At 42.7% G+C, this 13,491-nt stretch overlaps 1 protein-coding gene across 5 annotated transcripts in view; it reads left to right on the forward strand.

The window, feature by feature from the left end:
• The window catches only part of UGGT2 (UDP-glucose glycoprotein glucosyltransferase 2), a 302,913-nt gene that overhangs the window by 20,813 nt on the left and 268,609 nt on the right, over positions 1–13,491 (forward strand). For all 5 annotated transcript variants that reach the window (XR_010597726.1, XR_010597727.1, XM_065581050.1 and 2 more), the window contains 4 exons: positions 1,157–1,269; positions 3,932–4,106; positions 7,689–7,785; positions 10,942–11,014. Coding sequence is in view for 3 of the 5 variants with exons in the window: in XM_065581050.1 (XP_065437122.1) it covers positions 1,157–1,269; positions 3,932–4,106; positions 7,689–7,785; positions 10,942–11,014 (458 nt within the window). In the remaining 2 variants the exon portion in view is untranslated. The remainder of the gene's footprint in view (positions 1–1,156; positions 1,270–3,931; positions 4,107–7,688; positions 7,786–10,941; positions 11,015–13,491) is intronic.

The raw sequence follows: 13,491 nt of genomic DNA on the forward strand, positions 1-13,491 counted from the left end.
TGTACTTTATAAAAGAGTTTTATAAAGTTTTGAGGGAAAAGTAATCATGTTTAATGGGATAGATAGCTTTTTTATTTTTTTTTAAAAGGAGAGTTTTATTGAATCTGTTTTTACTTCAGAGCTCAGGCTTAATTTCTGTACTGCTATGGAAATAAAGACTCTTTGCTCTTCACAATTCAAGCTTTCCCCAAGTAGGAAACTCTTTCCTGTGGTTGGCATTCTGGATTCATTGCTTAGTGAGGTTCTCATTTCTATCCCCACTCTATATTTTGGACATTTTTAGGACAGATAGAGCACTGTCAGATCTCTACCTCCTTCCATTGCTGAGAAAGGGGAAGATATGAATGATCTGAGTATGTACTTAATTTCCTATTTTATGCCACCAGCTTAAGCCTATACTTCCTCCTGTTGTTCTCGTGTAGCAATGCCGCTTTCAAGGTAGGGAAAGAAATATAGTAGTCTGAATGGGATCCTCAGCTGTCTCCTAGTTTAACTCTTTGGCAACAAGTTCAATCTCTAGTGATGGTGGGTCAATTTGGAAGCCATTTTCTTCATTTTTTCTTGCTCTCCTTTGTGAAAGTAAAGCCATTGCTGTAGCTGAGAGAAGGTAGGAGGAGACCCAAAGTAGGAGGTAATTAAAAAATATCCAGGGACTTGGAGGACAAAGCTCCAAGAAGAATTATGGAATAGGTGTAAAAGACAGGGAAGAATGAAAAACAGATGTGAATTGTTTAATTTTGAGGGTAGTATTGTATTTAATTTTCTTTTGGCTACTTTTCTATCACTGGTCATTAGCATGGCAGCCAACAACTCAAAGTATTCTTTGAATACATTCCACCAATGCAAAGTATGTGAAAGAGATCTCCCCGCCTACTCTCCCCAAAAAGATAAAACAATAGATGTGAATATTTATGTTCTTTAAAATATAAATGAATTTGGTAGAATGTTATTCTGTTGAGAAAACATATGTTTATATGATTTTATTCTTTTAAACTTTTTAATTATTGTCTAACATATACGCAATTTTGAATTTATCTAATTAGAAGCACAACTTAATAGTAGCTGATGAGTTATTTTAATCAAAGAGTTGTGCATTAATTTTAAGTTGTAGTGCAATTAAAGCAGATTGGTTGTGTGTAATTGTTGAAATATTAAGATTGCAGCTGATGAACCTCCACCAGAAGGTTGCAGTGCATTTGTGGTTATCCATGAAAAGCGCACCTGTAAGACTAATGAAATTAAAAAACTTCTGAAGAAGGCAGCTGAGAGGTAAATATAATGTATTGTCTTAACTGTCTAGACCCCAGATCTAGCCTGTAAGGTCAAATCTGTATAATATGGCAAAATAATTTGCTAAATACGTGTGTAGAACTAGCAAAGAAAATTACTCATAACATGGAGAAAAAGGAAAGTAATTTATGTGACTTCCAAGACCTATGTTTAGTGTTCTGGTTATTTTCCTGGAATGGTCATTGCCATCATAACTTTGTGAAGCCGTGCAGGTGATACCCTCAACTTCTTTGTAGAGGTAAGTGGAGCTGAAAGACACTCCCACAAGGCACAAATCCAGGACTCTGCTATGTATAAAATATAAATCACAAAAAGTTTTAATTATAGGCCTATAAATCATCATAGAAACATAGGACTGGAAGGGACATTGAGAGGTCAGATTCTAGTCCATGTATCTCTTTGGATTCTGTTGATTACAAAAACCTCCTGAGTTTTACTTGCATGTTTTTTTCTATGACCACAGCCTCTTCCTGGAATTACAACTCAGTAAATAAGTCAGTTGCTTGTTTGTTGAATATCCATGATTTCCACCTAAATACTTCAGTATGGAAGTTGCATCAGACTATTTTTGGCAACTCTAGTGTATTTCCTGCCCTGAAAACTTTCTTATAACTTCTTAAATTAAAAAATATATATCAAAATATTGAAGCTTTAAAAAAAACAAAGTTAAATTATTTTGCCCAGCATTAGGGCATTTTAAGACCTTGACTCTCACTCCCAGCCTTTTTAATAAACTCTTGGGAATTACTCTAACTACTACTGCAAGGTGGCTTTTGCATATTCCCGTTTGTGTGGATGTGTTCCTAACATTGATGAGCTTCAGGAGCCTTCTAGAAAATCAGGGGACCAAATACTCAGATAGTCTGCCCAAGTGTCTCCCAAAAATTCATGAGACTGACTTAAAAATCAGGAAATAGAAACAAAAACAAATGCCTAAAATATTCTTACTTTTTATTTTCCTTTTCATTTGGGGGTGGTTAGAGTGTGCTCAAGTCAGAAGAGCAAGGTTTCCTCTGCACCTATGAGGGCTAGAGACCTATTTTTGCCTTTTTTAAATGAAATTTGTGATTCTTGCATAATCAGAGGGTTCCAGAAGCTGGGTCTTTAAGAGAAACAGCAAATATCAGGAGGCTTGCGATAAAATGTGAGCTGGCAACACCGGAGCATAGGTTATAAAAGGGAAGTGTGGTCCCCGATTGCTGGAGGCCATCCTTCTTGTGGTTAGTAGCAGGTCCAGGAATAGTTGTTCCAGGCGCTGTGACCTGACCCATGTGGTTGCAATACCACTCTGGTTTGGCATACCTGCCCCTCCATAGATGGAGACAGAGGGGCAGAGGGCCAAATTGGATTGGCATTGGACCTGGCCCATGTGGTCTCAACACCAGTCAAATTTGGCCCAGTAATCTTGTTCTTATTTGGGGAAAACTGGAAGCAATAACTTAGGTGTCAAAGGTGCTTTAAGTTTTATGTGGCTATGAATAAGATATTTAGGAAGTTGTTTAGACTTTTAGCTTTAGGGGATATGTGTAAAGGGAGTGCCATTTCCTTGCAGTGTCAGTGGATTAGACTGTGTATTAAAATGCTGTTCTAATCATGTTCACTATTATGACAGAACCCCGGGCTCGATTTACAGGTATCACATTGAAGGCATCGCTGACACTTTTATTATAGAAATCTGAAGAGCTGCTACCTGGAGTGCTGTTCACACATTTTTTTTGGTCTCTTTTGATTTGGCATCAGGCTATGATGTTTGCTGTGGAAGGCCAGTTCTGCAATATTTGTTTAATGAGAACTCCTCAACCCACCTCCTTTTATTGCTCGCTAGAGTCTCACAAGTGGGAATATGCAGAGACCACGTTAAAAAAGAAAATTACAGTAGAATCTCAGAGTTATGAACACCAGAGTTATGAACTGACCAGGCAACCACAAACCTCATTTGGAACCGGAAGTACACAATCAGCCAGCATCAGAGACCAAAAAAAATAAAAAGCAAGTGTAGTACAGTACTGTGTTAAGTGTAAACTACTAAAAAATAAAGGGAAAGTTTAAAAAAAAAATCTGACAAGATAAAGAAATTGTTTCTGTGCTTGTCATTAAATTAAGAATGTTAAAAGCAGCATTTTTCTTGTGCATAGTAAAGTTTCAAAGCTGTCAATGTTCAGTTGTAAAGTTCTGAAAGAACAAGCATAACATTTTGTTCAGAGTTACGAACATTTCAGTGTTATGAACAACCTCTGTTTTGATGTGTCCTTAAGTCTGAGGTTCTGTCTGATTGTGTATTTCCGGTTCCAAATGAGATGTGTGGTTGACTGGTCAGTTCATAACTCTGGTGTTCGTGACTCTGAGGTTCTACTGTAATTAAAATGTAGTTTTAGCTGTGACTTGATAACATGTAATAAAATCATCAGTAGTTTATGCTAATTTTCAGCTTTATTACACTTTAGTTTGAAAACCAGTTCACGTCTTGTCATGTCTTTTTGTGATCACGCATGATAACTTCATTTTTTTTAACTCTTGCGTGCTTTTACTTTTATTTCTGTAATAATTTGATAGCCAGGAAGTTGGGAAAAAGTAATATTTTATTTACTGTAACATTTCAACTCAATATCTAATTCTGGAATTATTATTTTTTTAATCGCAGGCCCAGGCCATATCTGTTTAAAAAGGAGCATAAATTCCCTACACTCAATGAAAATGTTCCAGTGGTTATTCTTTATGCAGAAATTGGTACAAAAGACTTTGTTAAATTTCACACAGTTTTGTCTGAAAAAGTGCAAAAGGAGGAAATTGTTTATATTCTCCGGCATTATGTTCAGGTATGCAACTCAAATTGACAATAATACAATAAACTGTTATTATTGAAAATTTATTTATGTTGTTTTTGATAGGGCATATCTTTAGTTTGCACTGTGCCAAATTCATGCACGTTGTGTACTCTAATTTTGAAACTTGAAGTGAAACACCTAACATGGACTTCGAAAGTGGAAAAGTAGTAGTAACATTTTGCATTGTCTTAGCTGCGGGTGTTTTCCACTGAGGTTTATGTAAAATATTTACTAATTCCAACATTGCCATAATTTTTCTTGATTTAAAAATTAATACAATGTAAAAATCAAAATTAATTGTTTGCAGATATGCAGGCAGTATTTGAAAATGTGCAATATGATAAAATTACTTTCAGTTCACAAAAATTGCTAAGAACTTAGTAGTATAACACTATTAAGAATGGTAGTCCCAAGATTTACAGGCTGATGAATAAACTGCTTAATATTTAGTTTCATTTAAATGATGAGGTTTATTAAACATGGGTGTGCAGCTAGACCTATTTAAGAGGAAAAACATGTATTTATTTGACAGGGGTTTGCAGCTCCATATTGCTACCCAACAAGCTCTGTAGAGATGATACAATTTTTTAATTTTTGGGGTTCCGTGGAAAAGTTCAGGGAGTTACTTTCGGAGAACGCTAGGCAGGATTTCTCTTACCTGGTAATGAGGGCAGACTGGTCATGAGAACTCCACTGCAGTTCTGGAGGCAGCAAATTCGGCAACTAAACCCAGGATCTCTGCAGAGGCCAACCATAGATCATCCTGGCTGCAGTCTTCTGGTCTTCCCTATGAAGTCCACAGTACTATCCAGGACTTACCATTTGAGGGTCCTGCTCTATTCTCGTACCAGACGGGCAGCAAGCTCCATGGACTTACTGACTCTAGAGCCACTGTGAAGTTGTTAGGTCTGTATACACATGCTCCTGTCAGGAAGCACTATCAGCCACAACAGACACAGTGATATTCTGCTCCTCCTCCTTGGCCGGATCTATCAAAAAAAAAAAGGTCTGGGGGTTATAGGTGTAGGCCTCCCTCTCCTACTGCTCTGACTCTGGGCCCCTTAAGGCATCCAGGAACTACAAAGTAGGCATTTTGATGAGCCAGACCCTCTCACCTTCGCAAACTGTCTGTCCCACTTCCACAGAGCTTGGTCCCAAATTACTTGGGATAAGTGGCTCTTGAGTTTATACTCAGTAGTAAAAGTGCCCTCCCATGTCCTCACCTCCCTAGATTGGTAGACCGATTCAGCCAATGGATGTGTAGGTGTTCTGTTTGCTCTCCCACAGTCAGCTGTCACGCTAGTGACAGATGCTTCTGCTTTGGGATGAGGAGCCTACTTGGGTTTTCTACAGATACAGGTTGTATGGTCCTCAGAGGACTTAGCTTTACACACCAATGTCAAAGAACTGAAAGCTGTCAGATTGGTGTGCCAAGGATTTCTATTGCAGATTAGGGGAAGCAGCCTGCTAGTTCTCACAGACAACATGGCAGCAATGTTTTACCTCAAGAAGCAGGAGAGAGCCCACTGTTCTCCACTCTGTCCAGAAGGAAACTCTATATTGCCATTTCAGAAAATCTAGAAGCATCTTACCTGCTTGCAGACCACTTGAGCAGATCGTTTGAGTCACCATAAGTGGTGCCCAGATGTGGCCAGATAGGTCTTCCAGCAGTGGGGGTTTCTCCAAGTGGACCTATTTGCAACCAAGTCCAATAGAAAGTGTCAGCAGTTCTGTTCTTTTCAGGTTCACAGCACAGAGTCCATAACAGAAGCCTTTTTACTGGCGTGGTCAAGCAGGCTCCTCTACGCTTTTCCACCAATCCCACTCATTCACAGAGTATTGCTAAACAACACAGGAACAGGCCAGAGTCATATTTACAGCCCCATACTTATAGTCCTGGAGCTGTCAGTGAAACGTCAATCTCACTTCCACTAGACTTGGACCTAATCTTCCAGGATCATGGACGCCTAGTCCACCTGAGCTTATGGTTCCTTCACTTAACTGAATGAATGCTCCATAGCTAGACAGAGAGAGCAAGCTTGCTCAAAAGATGTTCAAGAGGTCCTGCTAAATAGTAAAAAGCCCTCTATAAGAGCTGCTTACCTTGCTAAATGGAGGTGTTTCTCCATCTTGTCTCACCAGAATGGGGTATCACTGACCAGTTCTTCAGTTCAGCATATTCTGGACTACTTCTTTTACCTGAAACACCGTGGTTTGTTGGTTAGTTCCATCAAAGTACATCTGGCTGCTATTTTAGCATTCCATCCTAATTGCTCTGTTTTCTCTGGTGAAATGCCCATAAGGTTTTTAAAGGGCTTAGTCAATTATATCCTCAAGTTCAAGATCCTGTTCCCCCAGGGGCTCTAAACTTAGTATTGTCAAGTCATATGGGTCCCCTTTTTGAACCATTTGCTAGCTGCTCACTGTTGCATCTGTCAATGAAGGTGGCATTTTTGGTGGCCATTACCTTGGCCAGAAGAGCTGTGGGCATTCATGGTGGTACCTCCATACATGATCTTTGTTTTAAGGCCAACATTTATCTGTGTCTTTATCCAAAGTTCATCCCAAAGGTGGTTTCCTCTTTCCAGTCAACTGCCAATTTTTTGCCTATATTCTACCCAAAACCACATAAAACTAGGGAGGAAGATCATTTGCATACCTTGGACATCAGAAGAGTCTTGGCATTTTATCTGAACAGAACCAGTCACTTTTGTAAATCCTCCTAGCTGGTTGTATCAGAGGCAGACAGAGTAAGAGGTCAGTCATTTTCCAGCCAGAGAATTTCTTCCTGGATCACATCTGGAAACTCATGTACTATAATGTGGCTAATGTTGCTCCACCCGACAGAGTCACAGCTCATTCAGTGAGGTCACAATCAGTCTTGGCAGCCTTTCTTGCACAAGTTCCAACTGCAGATGTTTGTAGAGTGGCAACTTGTTCCTACATTTGCCTCCCTCTCTGTGCTGTGGCTCAAGACTCCAGAGACAATGCTAGGGTGGAATGAGTTATTCTCCAATATTTATTGAAATAGACTCTGATCCTGCCTCATGTCTTATGGCTTGTGAGTCACTGAGAATGGACTGTATATGTGCAATCACTTGAAGAAGAAGAAATGGGTTCCATAACTGTTCTTTGAAGTGTGTTGCACATGTCTACTCCACAACTCACTGTCCTTCCCCTATTCATCAGAGTTATGGCAAGAAGGAGGAAGGCAAGGGATGGTTCTGGTCTTTTCACTGCATGCAGTGGCATGTGGCAGCAGGGGGAGTCCCTCAATGGGTACCGCTGAGGGAAGAAGTTTTTGACAGCCATGTGCTGGTGCATTGACACAAAGAGTGGAAGAGATGTGCAACACATCTCAAAGAACAACAGTTATGGAACAGGTTTGTAACTTTTTTTCTGGTTGATAGAACAAACTGTATTGTGAACAATAATTGAAAATACCAGTTTCAGATTGATAAGTAATAACTGTTTCATGACATTTTGAACTTGATTACATTAGACGATGTACATTTTCTATAAAGGGCACTTTTTAAAGTTATATTTTTCACTTGTTAAAATATGTTCAAACAGAAACCAAGCTCCAGGAAAATGTATTTGTCTGGATACGGTGTGGAACTTGCAATAAAGAGTACAGAATACAAAGCAGTGGATGACATTCAGATTAAAGGTATATTTTTGTTCTCTGTACTGTGTTATTGGAGACACTATTTCAAAATATTTAGCACCATCTTGAATTTTGAAAATAGTTATGCTCTGAATATGTTTAAATTTTGTTGACATATATAGTTTATTTGTACAGGATATGTCAAAAGTAGTCTCAGGCATTGAGAATTAACATAGAAATCTATATCCATGGAAGTTTTTATAGACAAAAATGTTTACGGGATAGGAATTACTTACTAGTAGCTATTGTTCTCTGAAGATACACATCATAACATAGCCCATATTCCTTCTTCCCCAGTAGGTTGAGGGTTCTTTAATCTTTGTCATTTTAGTATTCTATCTCTATCTGTTAAGGTATCTCTAAAGTATCTAGTAACAGTGACTAGGTACCAGTTTTTATATGTATGAGAATAACTTCATCTCCTTGGTTGGAAAAGATTTGCCTGTAGAAGCGCATTTGATTTTCAGGGACTGAAATGAGACATATACTGCTGAAACAAATGGCTTTAGTACTTTAGGCTTGGAGAGTTCCCTCAAGTGTTGCACAAAAGCCAAAAGTGGCAATTTACGATGTATACCTTCAGAAAACTACGATTACAGATAAGTTATTCTGAAGGGTGGTCCCCATAACAGACCACCACTCTTTCACCTTTTTATTCCTCAGACTTCAGGGTTCTGTACACTTTTTTGGTCATATTCTTTTGTTTTCGAAGTTAGATTACTGCAGTGAGTTCTTCCTGGTGTGACTTCTTTAAATTGCAGCTAGAGCAGAATGCATCAGCCTGTTTAAGGGTTTTGTGCAAACTATTTAAACCTGTGCTTGCTGATCTCATCTGGCTATTGATTGATTTACTTTTAAAGCCCAACATTGTTTGGTTTGGACTATTGGAGAGACTTCCTCCTTGTGCCACTGAGCTACATCTGGCTGCCTCCGCCCAGAGCACTGGCTTCACAGCTCTCATTCGCCGGGACCCGCGGCCAATGGGAGCTGTGGGGATAGTGCCTGCAGGCAGAGGCAGCGCGCAGAGCTGCCTAGCCACACCTCTACCTAGCAGCTGAGCGAGAGGGATGTCGCTGCTTCTGGGGAGACGCCCAGGTAAGCGCTGCCCAGAGCCTGCCTCACCACATCCCGTGCCCCAATCCCCTGCCCCCTCCCACACCCAAACTCTGTTGCTGCTGCGGGGGAGGCACTGAGCCAGGTAGGGAGACTGCTGGCCCCGACAACCCCCTCCTCCAGCAGCAGCGGGATCCCAGGCCACCTGCCGCTGCCCACTCCCCCAGCATCCAGTTTGCCCTCCCCCAGCCCCTCCCCCCTCCGAATTTTTAGTCAGGGGTATATAGTAATATGTCATGGACAGGTCATGGCCGTGAATTTTTGTTTACTGCCTATGACCTGTCTGACTTTTACTAAATATAACCATGACTAAAACGTAGCCTTAACTATGATGGCTCATGTGTCTGCCTTGTACCCAGCCTTGCTCCTGATTTGTTCCTGTCCAGTTCGAGTCTGCGCTAGCCCTGTTCCAGCCCTGCTCCATTGCCCAGCTTCTGACTCTGACCCTTGGCTCTGATTATTGACTCCTGGCTCTGTCCCTTGGCTTAATTCCTGGTTCCAGCTTTGGTCCATGGCTCTGGCTCCCGGCTCCTGAACCCAGCTCTGTCCAGTCGGTCAGACTGCCCAAGCCCTGGCCCTGACACTGGATAGCTTTTGTAGAGTAGACAAGGCCTAAGAATGGCAGTGAAAGAGAATAATAATTACTTACTTTAATTACATGCATTTGTCTCTTCTGATCTGGAAAAATTTAGGATGGGAAGGGAAAAAAGTGTTGCAAGTGAGGTGAGGATGAAGGTGCATTATTTAGTATGTGGAATTTGGCATGGTGCCTCGTTTAAAACCAATGCTATAAGTCTCTTATGTTCATGGTTCAAATTCACACTTTTTTTTTTTTTTTAAAGAATAGAACCCAGTATTATTTGATTATCCACAGTGGTTACCATTTGATCAAACTGAGGAAAAGCCATTTTAAGAAGCAAAGCTGTTGGTTGTACTATCTAACACATATATATAATAATTGAAAAAGTAAACACTTTTCTAATGCTCAACACAGACCTAGGGTTTGACCCACATCCTCAAAACTGCAGACTTAATGGAAAATGACTTAGTAAGTGCTCCTGTCTCTAGCACCCAGACACCCAGCTCCCAATGGGATCCAAACCCCTAATAAATCTGTTTTACTCTTATACAGGGTAAACTCATAAATTGTCCGCCTTCTATGACACTGATAGAGAGATATGCACAGCTGTTTGCTCCCTCAGCTATCAATTAGTTACTCTTGATTAATTAATAAGCAAAAGTGATTTTATTAAATATAAAAAGTAGGATTTAAGTGGTTCCAATTAATAACAGACAGAACAAAGTAAGTTACCAAGCAAAATAAAAACACGCAAGTCTAAGCCTAATACATTAAGATACTGATTACAGATAAAATATCACCCTCAGAGATGTTACAATAAGCTTCTTCCACAGACTGGACTCCTTCCTAGTATGGGCCCAATCCTTTCCCCTGCTACAGTTCTTGTTAGCTCCAGCTCAGGTGGTAACTAGGGGATTTCTCATGACTGGAACCTCCTTTGATCTGTTCCACCCCCTTATATAGCTTTGACACAAGGTGGGAATCTTTTATCTCTCTGGGTCCCCACCTCTCCTTCTAAATGGAAAAGCACCAGGTTTAAGATGGATTCCAGTACCAAGTGACATGGTCACATGTCCTGTAAAACCCCAAGCCTCCTTCATTCTTCCTGGCCTCACTCCCAGGAAGGCTTGCAAGTAAACAGAGCCATTTACAACCAGTTGTCCTAGTTGATGGGAGCCATCAAGATTCCAAACCACCATTAATGGCCCACAGTGTGTGTGTGTGTATATGAGTTATATTTCATATTTCTAGTTTCAGATATAAGAATGATACATTTATACAAATAGGATGAATACACTCAGTAGATTATAAGCTTTGTAATGATACCTTACAAGAGACCTTTTGCATGAAGCATATTCCAGTTACATTATATTCACACTCATTAGCATATTTTCATAAAATCGTATGGAGTGCAACGTCACAGTAATTTTCTTGTTTTGTGTTTTATGTGTGTTCCATGTGTTCAGCCACAAATGACACAACGGAAGAGGAAGATGATGAGGAAGGTGAAGTCCAGGGATTTCTCTTTGGCAAATTAAAGTGAGTTGACTTCATTTACAATTAAACTTCTTCGTTTGTAAAATAGCTGTTTTTTGAGCTTAAAACAAAAGTTCAGACATATGATATGAAAGTCTGTCGTGGCAATGAGTTGACTCAACATTGGCTAATTTTTGTGTGTTTGTGTACTTCACTGTTTAACAGTATTTTTCAGTAATTCTTTGAGTGCTTGCTCATGTCGATTCCATTGTAGGTGTGCACACGCCCACATGAGCGACTGGTGGAGACTTTTGCCTTAGCAATACCCGTAGGGCCAGCTGTGGTGCCCTCTGGAGTGCCGTGCTCATGGCACGGTATATCAGGTGCTGCTGGCCCTGCGCCCTCTCAGTTCCTTCTTACCGCCCATGGTGGTCAGTTGGATTGACTCTGTCCCTTGCTTTGCAAGTGGTCAGCAGTTTTCTGTCTAGTTTAGCCTTGCGGTTTACCTGTAAATAGTTTAAATCGTTGTTAATTAGTGGTTAAGTACCCGTTAAGTGTTTAGTTTGATAGTGTCCTAGCAGGGACTTTGCCCCCGGGAAGACATGCCCCGCTCTCTGGGTTTCAAGCCCTGCTCATCGTGTAACAGGCCTGTGCTTGTTAGTGACCTGCACGAGAGTTGTCTCAGTGCCTCGGGGAAACCCATATAAAGGAGTGTTGTCATCCAGAACTTTCATCCTCGGGGACACAGAGAGCGCAACATGCGCCTCAGGGCACTCCTGATGCAGGCTGCCTTGCGCCTAGCTCCAGAGATGGAGCAGCCCGATCCAGCACCCAGCTGTTCAACTTCAGTGCATAGCACACCTCCAGCACCAGGGTCCTCCCGGCACCAATCCCCGCCGCCGGTACCGAAGAAAAGGACTAAGAAGGCGGCATCGGCCAAGCCTGATCAAGGAGCTTTGGGCAAAGGACCCTGCTCGGGCCTCACGCCCACTAAAGTATCCGCTAAAGAGCTCAGCTGTGGGGAGTTCTTCCCCCCCATAAATACCTCCCACCGACTCCAGGGAGTGGTAAGGGGCCTAGGCCAATGTCTCAGCTCACCCCCTCCGAGGGCCCGGTGCCAAGAGAACTGAAAGCACCTCCACCACATCCGATACCGCGTGCGGCAAAGGAACCAGCTTTGGCTTCCCGTGAGGGCAAGCCCACTGGCAAGGCCTCGCACAAGTTAGGAGAGCGCCAATGGTCTCCGGAGCCAAGACAGAGCCGTAGGTCGCCATGTTCTTGGTCTGCGTGCCAGCCCAGGTCTCCAGCTTGTCATTACAAGCCGTTGGCACCGTGCTCCCGATCCCCCTTGTCATGCTGAGGCTTGCCCAGGTGTCGTCAATATCCCCAGCACTGGTCCTCATCCCACCGTCGGTCGCCGTTGCCAAGACCTCAAGGGCGCTCCCTGGCTCGATGCCACCTCCCCTACCCCCAGCACTGGTCGGACTCTTCCCGGCACCAGTCTCCGGCGGTGATGGTGAGCCCTCAGACTCAATTCTCCACAGCCCCGCCGGAGGTGGACAACTTCTCAGGCTCGGAGGCACAATTAAGCCCCTTGCCCAGATAATGAGATTGAGTTCTGGAGGGCGTGTGACAGACAGACTGCCAGTGACGCCCCGGTACCTGCGGCACTCGCGTCAGTGTAGGATGTCCCAGAGACCGCCTTCGGCGAGGATCCGGTTACCCATCCTAAGGCCGCCCTCCCCGGTGGGTGAGTACACCTCTGAACCTTCCCCGGTTGTCCAAGCATCCTCCTCCTCCCCAGATAAGGCAGTGGCAGGGCCTTCTAGAGCTAGCCCACTGGACAATTTCCATGAGCATCAGGCATTGTTGCACATGCTGGCGACTAACTTGGGCCTCAAGCCTGAGGAAATGAAGGAACAGACGGAACCATTATTTAATGTGCTCTCTGCGTCCGCCTCAACCCAGGTCACTCTCCCAGTACATGAAAGGGTCTTGAACATTGCCAAAACCATCTGGCAAATCCCGTCCTCCATCCCCCCCACCTCAAAAAGGGTTGAAAAGAAGTACTTTGTTCCCGCGAAAGAGTTCAAATACATATACACTTATGTGCCACCGGGTTTGTTGGTTGTGTCGGTGGCCGACAAACCGGCCTAACAGTTCTACCTTTAAGAACAAAGAGGCAAAGAGACTGGATTTGTTCAGTCGAAAGATTTATTCTATGGCCTGCCTCCAGTTTTGGGTGGCGAACCACCAGGCCCTCCTTGGCTGCTATAATTTTAACTTGTGGAACTCTCGCTGCAAGTTTAAGGACTCCATGTCCCAGGAGACGGCCCAGGAGTTCATGACCCTGGTGGACGAAGGGACCCCTGGTCTGTCCCAGGAGATTCAGGCCTCGATTCAGGACCTTCTGTTTGACAGGGTCGGCCTGTTCTCCGACCGAATGGATGTGTGTCTGAACAGTCTAAAGGATATGAGGGTGACCCTCTGCTCCTTGAGGATGCATACACCGCAGCCATCCAGGCAGCCGTTCTGGCCTC

The sequence above is a fragment of the Chrysemys picta genome, chromosome 1, assembly GCF_011386835.1.
Source record: "Chrysemys picta bellii isolate R12L10 chromosome 1, ASM1138683v2, whole genome shotgun sequence".
Lineage (NCBI taxonomy): Eukaryota > Metazoa > Chordata > Testudines > Emydidae > Chrysemys > Chrysemys picta.